At 37.0% G+C, this 18289-nt stretch overlaps 1 protein-coding gene across 9 annotated transcripts in view; it reads right to left on the reverse strand.

Annotated features, from left to right (window-relative positions):
- SUPT20H (suppressor of Ty 20 homolog (S. cerevisiae)) overlaps positions 1–18289 on the reverse strand; it is a 35126-nt gene that overhangs the window by 785 nt on the left and 16052 nt on the right. For 5 of the 9 annotated variants that reach the window (XM_010572762.1, XM_010572767.1, XM_010572764.1 and 2 more), the window contains 10 exons: positions 17912–18069; positions 15632–15664; positions 13464–13581; positions 11210–11318; positions 10820–10984; positions 8749–9061; positions 7507–7658; positions 5038–5093; positions 1275–1380; positions 604–731 (listed from right to left, as the gene is read on the reverse strand). In XM_010572762.1, coding sequence (XP_010571064.1) covers positions 604–731; positions 1275–1380; positions 5038–5093; positions 7507–7658; positions 8749–9061; positions 10820–10984; positions 11210–11318; positions 13464–13581; positions 15632–15664; positions 17912–18069 — 1338 coding nt within the window. Of the gene's footprint in view, positions 1–603; positions 732–1274; positions 1381–3564; positions 3685–5037; positions 5094–7502; positions 7659–8748; positions 9062–10819; positions 10985–11209; positions 11319–13463; positions 13582–15631; positions 15665–17911; positions 18070–18289 lie in introns of all 9 variants that reach the window. The other 4 variants (XM_010572768.1, XM_010572770.1, XM_010572769.1 and 1 more) reach the window with 4 other exon arrangements.

An 18289-nucleotide genomic window follows, 5' to 3' on the forward strand; every position in this document is an offset into this window, starting at 1 on the left:
CATTGCAGTAACTGCAGTAACTCAGCAACTTCAGTGAATGTTTGGGTTACACAGTACATTTTTAACATAATACCTTCTCAGTGCGTGCATTGTACGTATTTTCTGTATGTATCACAAAGAAGAGACTGTGTGCTAAAAAAAATTACGATATTTTCATAAAGCATCTGAATGACAGAATGCTAAAGGAATGCTTTGCCAGAGCTGTTGCTTCCATGTACTGACTGTAGCAGTGCTACATTTGAACTTGCAGGTGCTTACATTTAGGCTGTTTTGAAATCTATTGGCACCTGGCAGAGCTTATTCAGATACGTGCCACAAGCACTCCTTGAATGTGAGCAAATCAGGAAGGTGGATGGCTTAAGTGAATAAAAATAAATTCAGTGCTCCAAGCTGAGAACCACAGATTTTAAATCTTTCATGATATAGCTTGCCAAATTCATGTTTTTTTTCATTTGCGAGACCATAAAGATATTAGTTTAAAAAAAACAACAAAACAAAAAAAGTCAAAGGGGCAAGATTTTTTGGTTTTGGAGCTGAGAATTGTATTTTTAATTTTTTTTTTTTTTTTTTTTAAACACAGTCAGAGTGAAGTTGCTGGATTACTTGTATCTGTTGCTGCTGCTGCTGCAAGGCTTGTTGTTGTTGCTGTTGTAAGGCAGAAGAGAGCTGGAGTCTCTGCTGAGGAAGGCTTTGCCCAGGTCTGTTCACGGCAGAGCCAAGCTGAGACAACACTAAGAAAGGAGAAGGGGAAAGCAGGCAGGTCAAAGAGGTCAGGTCGAGTTGGTCAGGGTCAGGGAAGGAAGACATAGGAATAGAGTGTCACAGGAAAGGGGGAACAACAGAATTAGTTTCAGAGTCAAATTGGAAACAGTGCAGAATCAAGTATACAAGATATACATACTCCTCGTTAGAACATAATTAGATTATGAAGTGCTTGTGGAGACACAAAGAGGTTTCTCGTAGTGGATGTTAAGCACACAGTTAAAGAAACATTCCTCAATGAAGTCTGGCATGGAAATTACCTGTGTTTGCTTTTTGTATCAAGTGTGACTTATTTTCACGTGGTATTATGGATTTACTACACTTAACTGCCAAACAAAGCAGAAAAGCGCGTGCTTTGGAAGTCCAGCGTTTCTTGTATAATTCATGTGCCGATAATAAATAGTTAAGTTGTTTTGATCTAATGTAAGACTACTTTAAGACCAAACTTCATTTCAGTGTGAATTTATCAACATACACATGTAACTACAAAAGGAGGCTCAGCAAGCACATACCTGTGGCTTGAGGCTGCATAAAATTCCCTACTCCAGTCAGGTTAATTACAGCAGCTTGTTGGGCAGATAATGCCTGATCTTGATTGGATGGACCTTGGTCAGACCCCTAGCAAAAATGAAAAGCTTGATCCTTATTACCAAACTTTGGTATCAATGAATAAGTAAATAAAGCCAGTGTAAAGGCAAACTTTTGAAGTGCCATTTAAAACCATTTAATTCTACATCTTCCAGTGTGCGTAGATACAAGCTACAATGTAGTCACTATTAAAGTGGAACAGATGTCGAATGCCCCAAAACAGCTCTGTTTTGGCAGAAATGGTATTGTGCCCGTTACCCAGCAGAAGTCCCATGTATTTGTCAACTTCCCTGCAGTCAGCAGAGAGTACAGCTGATGGTTGTAATCTTAGGACAGTTTCCTGTCCCACTCCCAACCCCACAGACTTCAGGTGACACCTGAAACCATCCATGTGCAAAGTCCTCATCAGTCAAAATGTGAGAAGTCTGAAACTTACATTCACATGCTCATATTGTGCCACACACTCCTTAATTTCATAAAAAATACAAACCCTGCTTTTAAAATCTTATTTTCAGAACAGAGTAGTTCTCACAGTAGTCACTCAAGTGGAATTCGTGGAGTCTGATCTAGTGTCCACTGACGTCAAAGGGTACTGAATTATGACCTCTTCTAGAACTTAAATTATACATTGATTCATAAGGTGGGGAAAGAAAGTGTTATTATGTAATTCAAGCAAACTGCATGGCTTATTAGTCAGGAAAAAAAAAAAAACAAAAGAAAAAAACCGCAAAAGAACAGCTTTTGAGCTGCTGCATTTCCAGGAGTTGCAATGCTTCTTTAGAATAACCATATGAAATAATGCCACTAAGATCTAGGTAAACTTGACCAAGCACATTAAAAAGATGATGACATCTCAATGAAGATGACTAAGGAAGACTTAAAAAGTCATAGAACCAACACTTGGGGGAAAACCCTAAGTATGAGACAAGAATGTGTATATTCTGTTGGCAGCACAGAAAATTTTGGGTCTTTTTGGGCTTGGGTTTTTTCCACTAAGCACTTGGATTACAGCACTGTGAACGCATACGTTCTTGTCCTTAGTGAAAGCTAAGGAATCTAGTATTCCTAATAGCTCATTTTAGCTAATGACCCTGGTCTATAAAGTGTGGTAAGAGAGAAGTTCCTTAGGGCAAGTTAGCCAATGCAGAGATTGATTTCCTCCAGAAGAACTTTTTGCCACAAGAAGGAGTAGGCTTACGTCAGCCCTTTTGTAAACACCCTTGAAGTTCAATGTCTAGAAAATAAAACCCAATAGTACAGGTGTGCATGACTTTTTTTAGCAATTCAACTAGTAACTGACACTTGGATTCTGAGAACAAATCTGAAAGTTTCCCATTAAACTGTCCTGCATTCCAGAACAAGGCCTGTGACACAGGAGACTATACACCATAAAAACATTCGAAAGAGGCATCTTATTTATGGACAGCCTACAGTAGCACAAGCAAAATTGTTAGGACAAACTGAGTATCCAGTAGAGACTATTTGGTAAACAGAAGTCTTGCATGTCTGGGAAAACAAAAGATAAAGAACACAAAAGCAGAGCAGCTGGTTTTCCCAAATTGCTGCATTTGTGCTGCTAAAGATTTTTAGGCGCAGGCAGAACCAACCACTCAAAATCTGTCGTTTTGAGAACAGACAGATTGGTCTCTATCAAGACTAGACTTCCTTCAGTGATTAAAGCCTTTAACACTAATTGCAGGCAGCAGTAGAGCAAATGTTCTAAGATTACAGCTTTAAAGCCAACTGATACTTTCTCTGGTGCAAAGAGAACAATTCTGCTGAACTACAGCAGTGAGGATCATAAGGCAACTAACAGCAGTGTAAGAAGTTTTAGTTACTATGCAGTAATGTGGACTGTGTTTTTTCTCCGTTCACCTGATGTATCTGCTAGTTATGACAAACAGGACAACACTAAGCTGATTTTACACCACTTGTACAGTGGGCTGGCTCTCTTCATGCTAGAGTTAGACAATGGTTAGCCAGTTGTTTTGTTACAGCTCTTCTATACAGGATATAAATAAAGGAGTATAACCCAGGCTCCAGCCATGGCAACAAAGCCACTGCAGTCTCCGCAGTTTGAGAAGGTTTTGCAGGAAGACTTCCCTCCCCTTCTGCTTCACATCTGTTGGGTAAAGGCTCATTTACTTGTGGAGATGGGGAGAATAAGAGAAACTTTCATCCACGCACCCCAGACTGAGGGCTGTTAGCACAGACCTGTTCTCCCTGTTGCTGAGGCCTACAGGTTGTAGGCTGCTGAGATTGTGGCTGTGGAGAAAACTGTGACAGCTGCTGCTCCTGCTGGAGTGGGTTAAAAATACATGAACCACCTGGAAGCTGTTGAAGATTAAAACAAAAAGCACACTTCAACCACACTGCTGAGTTTCCCCACTGTCCGAGGATGAACATGACATCGATAATGACCTCCTCCTTGGAGGTTTTTTTGTTTGTTTGTTTAAATCCTTTAAAATGAATCAGTTTACAATTGCTGTTGTTTGTGAAAAAGCCTTATGCTCAGAAAACAAACCTGCATTAAATTATAGCAAGGTATTTCCACAGGAAAATACATTTTTATTATTCTAATTAAAATAGTAGAGATTGTACTGATACTGGAATTGTAAAGGCTAGTCTTCAAAAGCACTGTACATTATTTTCACTTTCAAAATATTCCACTGAATTTTAATAGATGCTTCCCATCAACAAGCTGCAAGGTCTGATGCAGAAAAACATGAAACAAGTCTTGATTCCTCTCCCTTACCCCAGCTTTAATTGCACTGATTTCAGCCAAACTATTCTTGGCTTATATGAATGGCAGAGGTAGCTTGAAAGGTTGTATTTGTGTGATTTAATTTTATAGAAAAGCTCTACTCTGGCATAACTGCCTCCTGTGCCTGCCCTTTTCCATGTTTCTGGAGTGTGTACAGAAGTTGGAGGAGGAAGTAGCAAAGCTACAGCTGATCTTTTACTGGTATTAATTTTTTGAAGCATGGTGCAACATCTGTGGAACACTGAAGCTGCAATTCCACACCTGTAACTTGCAGCTGACTTCAAGATCCAGGAACTCCAGATGGTTCCACAAACACTCCCTGTTCTGCTTTTAGATGGAGCTCTGACAATAAGCAACTTTTGCGCATGTTTGTATCTGTATGTATGCTTAGTGGAAAGAAAACATTTACAGACCTTCTAAACTCCCTATCTTACATGAACTTCTATTTGCATTACCAGAAGCTCTTTAAAGCCATTATTGCACCTACCTGTGCATGTTGAGCTCGACTTTTAAGCGTTATATGTGTAACCCGAGTGATTCTACTGTACTGTTTCGTACTTCTAAAATAATAACTTCAGTTTAAAGAATGATTTGCAATAAAAGCTTAAGCAAATCCTGAAAATAGAAGTTTGTATTTTAGGATTAATCTCTTGAATTCAAATGTCTGCATTTTTAGATTGTTACTGAGAACTAGCTGCTTTGTTGTGAGCTAGGAATATAATTTCCACCTGATTTCTTTATGGAAGTAGCTTTTTCTCTTATTCCAAGCATTTTAAATAAGCAATTAAAATTTGCAGTAAAGGGTCTGTCTGATCAACTGGCTTCAAAGATCTGTGGGGGGCAATGCAGTAAGCAGCACTAAACATATCTCTAAAGAAATATAAGAAATTATCATTATTATTGTGTCCAAGTGTATCAATTACCTGTAGAAGATTTAAGGGCCGAAGATTTGATGCATTTTTCAAACCAAAGGGGCTGCCTGTTAAAGAAAACATCTTTTTATTAGTAGGAAGTCTTTACTTAATTATATATGTGTATTGCAATTAATACACCTTTCCACTGGGATTATTTCTAAACATTTGGAAGTTGGAAAAATGGCAAGTGTAAATTTTATACTTAATACAATGCTGCATTTTCCATAATGTTGGTAAGTTCATAATTATCCAGATTCAAAGTTAAAGAGAGCTGACTAAACAGAAAGAAATCTGTATCGCTACTAAACACTGTACCCTGTAACCTATAACCTGTTAATGCATTTACACAAAGGTGAATGTGGATAATATCACAGCAGTTATTCTTCAGTGATTCTTTTGGCTTTAAAAAGTTTTACTGTTTGTACAGTAAATCCAGAAATGTCCAAGGGCTCAATGAAGTAACAGGCTCTCAGTTTCTCAATCATTAACAGAAAACAATCCCACCCAAAAATCTCAGCAACTGCCCACCCCCCCAAGGGCTTCTGGCAAGACATCTGACTTCTAGAGCTTTTGGCATTATTCCACATGGCACTCTTCAAAGCTATGCTAAAAGAAGATGTACGTGTAGTAAGCTCTGAGGTGGATATAGGACCAGTACAAACGCTCCAGTAAAACAGTGGCTGTCAAACAGAACCCCCAGAGGCTTTCCACGGACCTAGCTCAGCTCACTACTCCCATCTGTTATGTAGGCGGCAGCATTGCACGTAAAAATCTGTGACACCGAACTGGTAAAGGTTGACAGTGCTTGAAAGGACAGAATCAGAATTAAAAGCAATCCTAGTGAATCGAAGAAAGGGTCCAAAATTCAACAACATAGAACTAAAAAAAGACAAACGAACAAGTATAAAATTGTGAGTAACTAGCTTTGTGTCTATACAGCAAGAAAGGACATGAGAAGTTACAGTAGGTCACAAACATATCCAAGTCATCCATATCACAAACTACAGAACACACAAAAGAAAAGAACCTCTTCACACAATTTACATTTATAAAACTCACTGTCAAAAGATGCCATAGATTCCAAAAATATGAACAGGTTCAAAACCCAATTAGATAAATCCACAGACTAGAAGTCTAGCATGGGACATTAAGCATAAAGATCCACGCGGATAGTCTTCAGCTGAGAAAGTCTCAAAGCTGCAGATTGCCAGAAGAGGTACACTTGCATACAAGGGATGTTTCACTTCACACTTTTGCCTCATCTTAAACTCTCTCCTAAGTATCCTCTAGCTGCAACTGTCAGGGACAGAATATAAACTGGATGGATTTTGGCCTAAACCAGTAAAGCCATTCTTATGTTAATGTAATGCTGTTGCAAAAAATACAGATAAAAAATAGGCAGACCTCATTTGGGGAAATGTTAACAGGCATGTTGTGAAAGAGATGAGATGCATTTATTCTGCTGTGCTCCACAGTGGTAAATCAGCCAAGCTCAGGCTTGTGTCCAGTTTTGGTTATCACATTTTAAGAAGGATGTAAGCAAATTGGACAGTCTAGAAGAGAGTGACAGGATTATGAAAGGTTTGAAAAATACGACCTATCAGAAAGAGAAGACAAATGTGGGACATGACAGCATGTTTGATACTTAGAAGGTAAAGAGAAAGGGTGAACAACTATTTTTCATGTCTTCAAGGAATAGGAGAAAAAAAATAATTTAATTCGCAATTAAGGAGATGCATTGTAATTAGGAAGAAACATTTTGTACAGATAATGAACTACTCCAAACAGCTACCAAGGAAGATGGGAATCTTTAGTGAAGGTATTTAAAGACAGTTTGGATAAACATTGGTTCAGTATGGTTTAGATAGATTCGACTGTCTCAGTGTAAGGGATGGAAATCTTGAAGTCTCTTCTATCATTCTGATTCCATAACCATACATTAGGGTTTTTTTCTTTATTATATGTTCAGAAAAAATAAACTAAGAATTTAAATCCTGCTTTAATGAATACTGAGGCACACAGATTTATATAGATATATTTGAAGGCAATAAGGAACTAATTAATTGTCCTACTAGAATAAAGCAGTACCAGTGACAGAATAAAATGCCCTGCACATTTAAAAAGTGAGGCCTCTTTCTACATTCAGTCATGCCTTTTTTTCTGGCAGTCATCATTATCAAAGTTGCATTTGAATTTAGAGTTTCTCTCAAAATTCCTACTGTGCATACCAAACAATCTAGGTTGAGAGTAAGTTTCCCCAGTCTAGCTCCTCAAAAAAAAAAAAAAAAAAAAAATCAAACAAACAATCTCAAACATAGCCTACACTTTGAATGCAAAAATACGCATGTTGTTCCTGAGCTCCAGCCATCAACAATACACAACCTATTCACACAATGGCCACTTTCGTCCATTGTTCTCACAGTATGTTTTCACACTGTCCCTATCTGAAGGGTGGCTTTTCAACTTATTCACACTAACCTGCTTGAGAGGCAGACTGCATTGCAGCAGGCAGCGCACTTGGTACCAGACCTGATGGTAAAATGCCACTCAGATTTATACCTGCAGGGGCTATGGCACCAGTGTTGCACCCCAACATAGGGTTTGAACCACTCATCAGTGTCTGTGCTCCACTGTAGAAGAGGAAAGACAACACATCAAACCCAAGTGGTACAAGTAAATGTAAGTAAATAAATTTTTGCCCTCTGTCTCATGATGAGTAAATCAATTGTTTGCTGTAAATGGGATTATGGATAAAGCATCAAGGCAGCTTTAAAAATTGTTATGCCTAGGGCATAACAAATACATAAATCCACATTCTCGGCAAATACATGTTTTTTTCTTGGGTATAATCTATGGAAAATAAAACACAATTTTTTTTTTATTCTAGGAATACTGAAAGATCAACAGTCTTCAAAACAGTTGTACTATCATAACAAAAAGTTAAGGAACAGGTTTGTGTTTTCTTTTTGCACCATTAAAAAAAATCTAATTAATCAATAGTGATCAACTGCTGAAGACCTTGGATGAGTAACTCAAGTGTCTGACACTTGCATTGAAGCGCACTATGTGTCTTGCACTGACCATCTTATATTGATCACAATTTCATTTAGCCTAAAAAGCAGTTCATGTTATACCACACAATCTATTCTTGACAGCAGCATTTATTTTTTTTAAACCACAAAATGAGTTTTAAGAATCAAATAATGTTTAACCTCAATGTTTGATTAAATTGTTAGAAAACGGATTTGTTGTTTTCTTGTATTTTACATATAACCTTTCATTCACAGACACCTTAATATCAAATCTCTTTCCATTTTTCATTTAGAGTGTTCTGCATATGATATTCCACCTCCTCTCTGATTAACAAAAAATGTTTTCAAACTTAAAGGGCAAAACCTCAGAAATCACTTAAACTGATGTTAAGCCTTATGAAATTAAAATGTATGCATCCAAAAAGCTGAAAGCAATAAAGGTCTTTAATAGACCTTTCCAATATTCTGATAGCAGATGCCTTATATTTGAGAAATACAGGTAGTTTCTGGTGGCTCATCACTTCATAATTACAAAGGGAATGATCTTTTTGTATTGCAGATCCTGAAAAATATCTATCCTAATGGATGCTGGACAGTCCTGTACCACTCCCACTCTCCCCACCGCACCGCCCCAACAACCAACCCACCCAGGGCAAATTAAGAAACCATCACAACAAAAAAAACTTACCACACAGAGCCCACTACATTGATGAAGTTAAGTCCTGCAGGGTTTGCCATGACCTGGGTGGAGGTTGTTCCTGTAGTAATGGATGTTACCATGGTGGAAAGAGGAATAGTCATTACAGGCAGTGCCTGGCTCAGAGACATTTGCTGCTGAGCAAACGGGGTTAACAAAGTGGGCTGAGGGGTGAAGCCTGAATCTTGGGGAGTAGGGGTGGCAGAAGGGGTAATAGGAGTTGAGCTCTGAGCATCAGGAGGGTGTGGGGTCGATGAAGGGGTGTTGGTTGGAGTAGGAGTAGATGGTTTAGGAGTTCCAGACCCTGCTCATTGAGAAAAATAAAAAGTGCTAGTTTGTTATAAAAGGCCAGTCCTTTTGGTATAATAAGGTTAATGGAATCTTATTTAGCACTGACAATTTGTTCCACTTTTTAGGCTGCAAGTGTTAATATCTACACGACACGAGTGCTGCAGCACACGGTCCTTGTTAAGGATGCAGTATAATCACACAGAAAACCCATTCTCCATGGTTAATTCCTTAAGCCATACACCGGTTTGTATCCTCCATTAAGTCCTTCCATAATTTATCATACATTGAGTCACGACTCCATTCAGAAATACTTAAATCAAAGTAAAACAATTTCTTAGTGACCAGTTTAACCTAATTAATGTTTTCCCTAAAATGTTAAACATATAGTCTAGATGCACTGCCTGCACAATAGCATCGTGTTAAAAACATATCATGGAAAACAACAGATTCAACAAAGAACACATACTATCTCAATAATGATGAGGTTAATCTAAATTTCAGATAGCTAAGCTCCCATTTGCCAAATTTTGATCAAATAAAAATATTTTTTTTAATATTTGAGAACCAGAGGATAATACTGCATCTTTAAAAGTTGCTGTGTAATTCCTTCTGCTTAAATGTAGCATGTATAGCTATATTTGTTGTGGATGCAGTAAGCACAGTCATCAATAGAAAAACAAAACAGAAACCCCCAAAAGCTTGAGGTGTTTCTTTATTTTTCTTTTTTTTTTTTTTAGCTTTCATGTCCTGCAGAAAGAAAGGAAATAAATGTGGATGTCCAGCTGTTGTGACCAGACCCTTAAAGTAACAACTGTGTGCAGCAGATTTACACAATTCATAGCACTAACATAAAAACACAGTAAATATGTTAGAAGAAAACTTTTATAAGTTTTCTTTTTTTCTTTGTGCAAAACAAGAAGGCAGAAAAGTTACACCTTTTGAGCTATCCAGATTTTAAATTATTTAATGCAAAAAGCATAATACTGTGCAGGATACTGGAATGTGCAGTATACAATTATTCATAAAAAAATGAAAAACTGCAGCTATGACTTCTCTTTGTACAAATCTGTTCACGACATGTCTCAAGACGCATACATATTTTTAAAAATGTTTATGGTCTATAGCTATGATTACAATGATCCTGTCAGTGTTAATGAAAATACTTAAACTAGGATGACACTTATTATTGAAATTTACATTAACACCTGAGAATATGGTGCTATCATCACCAGCATCACCACCACACTTGCAATCAGCAATGATTTGTAAAACAGTGTAGGAGTGTTTTAAAAAAATCATCTTATCGTTTATTGTATCACCACCTTGGGACTGATCAGATTATATACATACATAGAGATACAACTGCACCAGCTCCTATAACATTTAAAAAACCAGATGCTTAAATTATGTAAAGGCAAACTGATCTAACATACTGTTTTTACACTGGAGGAAAAAAAATCTACACTTTGGAATTTTATCTCATCACATCATCTACCAGCCTTTCAGAAATGAGGAGATCATACTAATTGCATAAAAGGTATTAAAACGTATACACAGAGGGTGCATACATATATACAGAAAAAACGAACACAGTTACAATAAACATAAAATACATACAGTGAACAAGAGACCTGCCTAGAGCTGCACAACTTATACAATTTAGGGTACACTATACACTTAAGTTTCATCATTCCACAGGTTAAGAAGTTTATCTCGGGAAGCATTTATGCAAAAGCCTAAGATTTAATGGAGAATTTAGGTCGTGACTCACTTTGTGAAGAGCTCGCAGGAGACATGGCAGCTGGAGAGAGCATGCTAACTTGATTAAGATCCATAGATTGTTTCCGAGAAAGACCAGGAGGCTTAGAGGAAGGAGGAGGAGGAGGCGTTGGGGATTTTAGATGGCCACTTGACTGTTGTGGACTAAAAATATTACCTGAAAAAACATAATTAAAATACATTATTGTTCTGTGAGTACATGTTAACTTGAATATTTGTTAGGATACAATTTTGTGAACAATATAATCAGAAATAAAAAAAATACTCTCTTCACATATAAGATACTGATTTTTTAAATTAAATCTTTACTAAAGGGATATCATGTAATTTTACAACAGGCAGAACACATAAAAAGGAGACGCCTGAGTCAATAAATAATTACCTGAAGAGCTACTTCCTGAACTTGAAGGTAATTTGATTGGAGGAGGTCGGTGTTTTACACCTTTCCCCAATACTGAAGACTGAACAGAGCCTGATATACTTTCTGGCTGCTAGGAGGAAAGAGAAATTAACACTACCACAGCAATAATGTGAGCTTCCACATATTTGACAGAAAAGACAATTCAATTAATTTGTATTAGACTTCAAGACTGTTACAAAGTTATCTTCAAACATTTCAGATTTTTATTTATTTATTTTAAAAACATAACCTATGACCAAGTCTCTTGAGATAAAATGGTTACCATCAAGCAGCAGCTTGCAAATGCTGGTAAAATTTAAACCAAGCAAAAAAAAAATTAAAAAAATGTAAGGAGTTTCACTTGTCTCCACAATTGTGACATCCTTCTCGGTAATTTTCACGAATGCAAGAGTGACAGATGCACTTTAAATAAAAGGACAATTTGGTCTTACTTGAAAAATTACATAATTTCATTCATTTACCATCTGTATATATCTGCCATTTCCAACCAAGATGGATTTAAAGAACAGGATCAGACTTCCTGGTTCTGGGAACAGGAATTTAAATACATTCAGGAAAATCCTGAATGCACAGAAATCAATACACATTTTCCCATTGACTGCAGTGGGATCAGAACTTCACTAATCTTTTTAGAGGAAAGGTGCTCCCTTCTTGTTTGTTCTTATAGCCTACTTATAAGGCTGTTTGAACGCAAATTAACTTCAGCTAATCAAGTCTGTAGTTCTCAGCCACTCACAACATACCCTAAATCCATAATTCCAATAGCCGACACCGTCAGAAGACTCAACAGTGAAACATGTTTACAGTTATGGTCTATATCTTTTTACCTACAAAGCAGGTATCCCATAAATGAAAGTAACGCCTAAAACATACAGTCCACAAACTGCTGAAACTAGAAAATGAGGCTGTCAATATAGTGAATGGAATACTTCAATGCAGGAGCCAAAATCAGATGTGCATGGGCTAACAAATCGGAGCATTCAGGATTATGCAGAAATCAACCTTTTTGGAGAGCTGAGCTTCCACTGATTCTCAGTAATAAGAGACACACCCTCTACAAGCTTTTAATTGCTTGCTTATAAAAAAAGAAACTTTTGAAGAAAATTGAGGGCTGTCTTTCTCTTCTACTATTAAAATCTGCTTTCATCATTCTGAAAATAAAGACTAATGCCCCATTCAAAGGGGGACTAGATCATTAAATACAGTAACCTGAGTAACTTTCATCCAGCTTTCAGTGGGGGCTTGGACAGCCAGACAAGATGACTTCCAGAAGTACCCTCCCACCTTAAGTTATTCTACAATTTTAATATATATACACACACACGCACGCATATACATATATATACACACATGTGCATGCATATATCTGCACATGTATACAAACATACAGAAACGTGCATATTGCTTTCTGCAACTGCTGGCCTCTGCATGCTGTTCTTCTGGCAGATACCAAGAACTACCTCTTTCAGAACAATGTTGTTGCAGTTTAACAGTAGGTATTTAGGGGAAAGATGTAGCACAGGAAATAGCCCAATGGATACAAAATTAATTTGCCAGTTGGAGCCTAAATACAGGTCAACACTGAGTACTGAATCTGACCAAGAAAGCCAGAAGAAACAAGCAGGCAATGCCAACAGGCATGAGAACATGGCAATGCAGGAATTTCTGCTGGACGCGTGCATGCAAACATAGGCACATTAAAGTTTTTGGTGTTGTTTTTTTGGTGTGGATTTGTTTCTGTTTGTTTGTTTTTTGGTTTTTGGGTTTTTTTTTTTTAAATTTCCTCTTCAAATTCAAGAGAAAATTTTAATTATTTCTAACAGTAAAAGAAGAGAAGTTCAGCTACTACATCTGCTTCTATGTTTACTGACCTGTAAAATAAAATGCATAGCTGCATTGTGTACTGTACTGCTCTGTGCAAGGTTCATCTGAACAGGGGAAAATGCTACAAAACAACCTTGGAGCTAACTAAACTATACACAGCAGGGGGAAGAGACATGGCTAAAATACACAACATTTGAACAATGAAAATAAAAGTGCTTTCCTCTAGCTTTTCCAATATACTCACATTGAATGATTATGACAATAAAGCATTTAAAAGTTCATTCAGAATGAAATTTTTAGGTTATTTTACTTTTAAATGTGGATAGCAAAAATTATTCTAATAATTCAATAATCAAGTGCAAATAAAAAAAAATGTATGGCTCAAACTCACTTCCATTTCCTTCCCTGGAGAAAGATGACTAAGATTGACTGATCCACCTGAATTATGAAACATTTTCACAGGACATTTAGCTTCACTTTGTACTAACTCCTGATACTGGTTCACCACTCTGAAACAAACAATGAGGACATAAAGGGATTAAGAACTTTGAACTTCTAAAGTAGATACGTACGTGTAAACACATAATTGTATACGTTACATAGTCATGTATTTCATACATAAGTATCTATATAAAATAGAGATGCACATATATAAAACATATCTATATCTCTATGTATCTTTCTACTTTATGTTCCTGGTCTCTTCTTAGATTTATTCCTGTTTAACTTTTCTTTTAACCACTGTCTTTTTCTAATACAAAATACAGTTTAAGAAACAAGTTTAATAAACACTTTTGGATGAATTGTGCAAAACAGTAGACAGAACAGTTCCCTTCCCAAAAGCAACTGCAGTTCTTTGGGATGTCAGTCAATGGGAATCCCATTCCCTTCACAGGGGTCCAGAATCTTTTCTAAAGCTGTGTCCTCTGCTTATGCTCCCTGTGGAACAGTCGACCCTCCTTTAACTTGAGGTCCATGTCAGATGAGGACTCTGAAAGCAAGGGCTGAACTAAGCGGTCCATACTGAATGTACATCCAAGAACCAGTCATCACAGCAAAAAGTCATCACTCTTTGAGCACCAGGACAGCCAGGTCTTATTCTATAAGACTAATGAGCAGTGATGTATCCAGGAATTTAAAGGATCAATAGCATCAGGCAAACAATTTTAAAATACTGTTCTACCAAATCAAATACTACATGTCAACTAATCTGAGAGAACTAAGTTGAGGGAATACTTCACAAACATGAGCAGAATATACAAAGTGACCTTGCAGACTTGAAAATCAAGCTGAAGACCTGTTGTCACTTAAACTCAAGCAGACCGATCCTCAACGAAAAACTGCTGGAACATTTCGATTAGCTTACACCTAAATGCGTTGATCTACACTTTATTTTGGTGCAGCACTAATTAAACATGCTGTTACATGACTAATGCAGACATAAGCAAGGGCCCCAGGATACATGGCAGAGGAAAGGGTGCAGTATACTTTTTTCAGCAATTAGACTGCCTTAAAGTTACAGTGAAATCAGAGTATTAAAACACTATGTACTCAAAAAGGTGGTCCTGCCCTCCTTCCTCCTCTGCTGTTTCTTCTTGTCCTAGTCCCTGAAACCCAACTGCTTATTCTGATAGAAGGATTTGTGCAACCCAGCAAGAAACATGATCAGGAAATCAATCCCAGTTAAAAACTAGACCCCTCCATTATTGTTGTTTTAGTTTTCAGCCAAGCAATCCCCCAATTCAGCTTACAGCACAAACAGCAAAAGTATCTATCAGCACAAAGGAGGCAGGAGAGAATATAAGCAAAGACTTGCTTGATCAAAGTTATCTATTGGAACAAAGAACATGATTACTGATTTTTGACCAAATCAAGGACTCATCTCTCTGCCAGGCACATAAGAAGAGGGTGTAGTAGAGTAAGAGCTATGGCATGTACGTCACCTCAAAGTCTCCTACAAAGGCACAAAACCTTCATAGAAACACAGCTATCTAATGTGATGTGCATTGACAAACATCTGGAGAAATACTTACAGTTATCCCAGAATTGCTACTCATAATCATTCTACAACTAAAATATAGTGGAAAACTGTTTTGTTACTTGCTTCTCTGAGAAAGCTGAATCAAGTAATGCGCAACACACAAAAATAAGTTGCATATATCGAAGTCCTAGATTACACTTAAAGTTCAAATGAACAATTTCTGTGATTGCCAATTTACCATACAAAATGTCAAGATGAAATTCCTGCTAAGTGCTCTCAGAATTTTATTACTACCTGTGCAATCAAGAAAAATTGTGCAAATAACTGAAACAACACACTTCAAATTTAGATAGTGGGATAAACTGTATTGACATACTTGCTTTCCTCTATTCTTCCTTGCTTGTCAAATATAGAAACTGCACACTATATCCTAATTCTTGTTATGATGATTAATTCCTCTTATTTTCCTCATCTGTTCTGCACCTGCATCCATAACATTAGCAGTCATAATGGCTAAAAGGAACAAAATTCATTATTTGACATCAAGCCAAATGGTTGTACATACTATATTAATTTACCTTTCAGCATCAGTCTTCGAACCAATAAGGAACCTAAAATATAAAACGTATAATACATTTTCAGTCATTAATTGGACTAAAAGAACATATTTTTATAATCACAAAAAACTTTGAACGAATGTCAATGCTGCTCTTTTTTTCAGACCTGCTGAAAATACAAGAGATAACATATCCATTTAACAGACTGGGTATTATTTAGTACTTGAAATACAAACTTGGCTTCATAACTATATATACAATATACACACATGGTCTAATATGGTCTCCTTTAAGAGTAAATTACCTACAAATTAAGAGGCAGAATATGAAAGTTTTGCATTTTTTACTTTCAAATAATGGAAGTAACTGCTACAGAATTGCTACTGTAAAAAGTACAAGAGAAAAGTTACATATAAATCAACATATCAATATCCTAACGCTGAAATATAAACCTAAGTGTCATAACCAGCCCTATCTGTAATATTTTAAGAAACACTTAGTTTCCATTGTTTGATTTCACTTACGCAAATTCTGATCCCTCATGATTTTCCAGAACTCCTAAATAAGCATTTCTCTTTTGCATAATACCTGTGGCTTGCAAACTTATTACTTCAGTGATTTTTTTTTTTTGTAAACACTACAGACCTCTGATTCTCTAGCTCAAAAAAAATAAATCATTGTTTTATTTTACAGCAGAACAACAAAAACGTCTTCTGCACCTTTCACTTCATATGACATACTTTTCTAAGGAGGAAGTATCCAAACTTTGATGAACTTTAACTGGCAATGTCTTAACAATAATGGACTAGAGCAGTGATTTCCAAAAAACACCAGGTATCTAGCACCTATAAATCTTTTTAGTTCCCAGCCTTATTACACAACTGTAAGCTAGCACTGCTGTTCTAGGAAGATCAGTACTAAGTACGTGTGCTGGTTTTGACTGGAGTAGAGTTAATTCTCTCCACAGTAGCTAGCATGGGGCTGTGTTTTGGATTTGTGCTGAAAAGAGCGTTGATAACACAGGGATGTTTTTGTTACTGCTGAGCAGTGCTTACACAGAGCCAAGGGCTTTTCTGCTTCTCCCCCCACCCCACCAGTGAGCAGGCTGGGGGGGGCACAAGGAGTTGGGGGGGACACAGCCAGGACAGCTGACCCCGACTGACCCGGGGGATATTCCAGACCATATGACATCATGTGCAGTATATAAAGCTGGGGGAAGAAGAAGGAAGGGGGGGACGTTTGGAGCGATGGCGTTTGTCTTCCCAAGTCACCGTTAGGCGTGATGGAGCCCTGCTGTCCTGGAGATGGCTGAACACCTGCCTGCCCGTGGAAAGCAGGGAATGAATTCCTTGGTTTGCTTTCCTTGCGTGTGTGGCTTTTGCTTTGCCTATTAAGCTGTCTTTATCTCAGCCCACAAGTTTTCTCACTTTTACCCTTCCCACTCTCTCCCTGATCCCACCGCAGGGGGGCAGGGAGCGAGAGAGTGGCCATGTGGTGCTTCGTTTCCAGCTGGGGTTAAACCATAACAGGATGGAAAAAAAACAGTATATAGCTCAGTCTAGGGATAAAACATCCTAAGTATTAAGAAGATTTTAAGATTTTAATAAAAAATAAGATAGGAATTATATACTAGACAATAAAAATAGCTTTCATTAACAGAACTAAAGTTTGCTCAGGCTCACTGCTTCTTGCCTTAATGAAATTTATTGCGTCTACTCTGCTGCACAGGTTCTTCCATGCAAAGAATCTGGTACACACAACAAAGAGCCAAGAACAGAGAATCTTTGTAGAACCACAGCTAACAACAGCAGATTCAAAACAATTCAAAATTATGAAGCTTCTGAGGATGTCATGTTTTTCTTCACTGTTTATTTAGCCTAAATTTCTCTGCATAAGGGTAAACATAACATAATCAAGTCTTAGGTTTTCACAGCATCAGGCAAATTTTGAGAACAATCAAAATTATGAGTAATACTGAAAAAGAGTGCTAACCATGTTTCATGGTGTCTCCACAATTTGAGTGGGTTGCATTTTTTTGTTGTTTTTTCCCCCCAATATATCTTTAATGTAAAAGAACATGCAGATTTAACATAAAAGTATATTTAAGATACAGTTGCTTGAACACATTTTGGTTTGGGTTTTTTGTTAAAAAAATGTTAGGTTCATTAGCTGAATTTTTCACACAAAGCTCTTAAATCCGAATTCTAGCTCTGGAGTATTTTTATGACTGAAAATGGTAAGTAATGTTTGTCTTCCTTCATCTATCAGATCACAGTACAGTTTAAAAGAAATGTAACTTACTGTGATGGAGTTAATAGGTTGTCATTTTCCTCATCACCTTTGAGTGTCTGAATTTTACCATAGTACAAGGGATTGCCAAGAGACTGAAAAATGGTCAGTTTTGTTTTTTGAAGCTGATTACCAACTTCACATTCAAACACATAATCATCTTTTATTTCCTAAAAAGAAGAAAATAACCAAATAAGTATTAAACAAGTGATAACAGAAACAGCTAGTAAAATATGCCAGTTCTATACAAGGCAGCAGGAAACACTCTATAAGAAAGGTAAGTAATACTCTCTATCAAGCAGTGCATTATCTAAAATGAAAGTGATTTGAGAGGAAGTTATCTAAAGGGATGAGAGGAAAAACAGTTTATCATCTCTTAAAAATACAAAA

Source organism: Haliaeetus leucocephalus, unplaced genomic scaffold (genome assembly GCF_000737465.1).
Source record: "Haliaeetus leucocephalus isolate CR32 unplaced genomic scaffold, Haliaeetus_leucocephalus-4.0 Scaffold351, whole genome shotgun sequence".
Taxonomy (NCBI): domain Eukaryota; kingdom Metazoa; phylum Chordata; class Aves; order Accipitriformes; family Accipitridae; genus Haliaeetus; species Haliaeetus leucocephalus.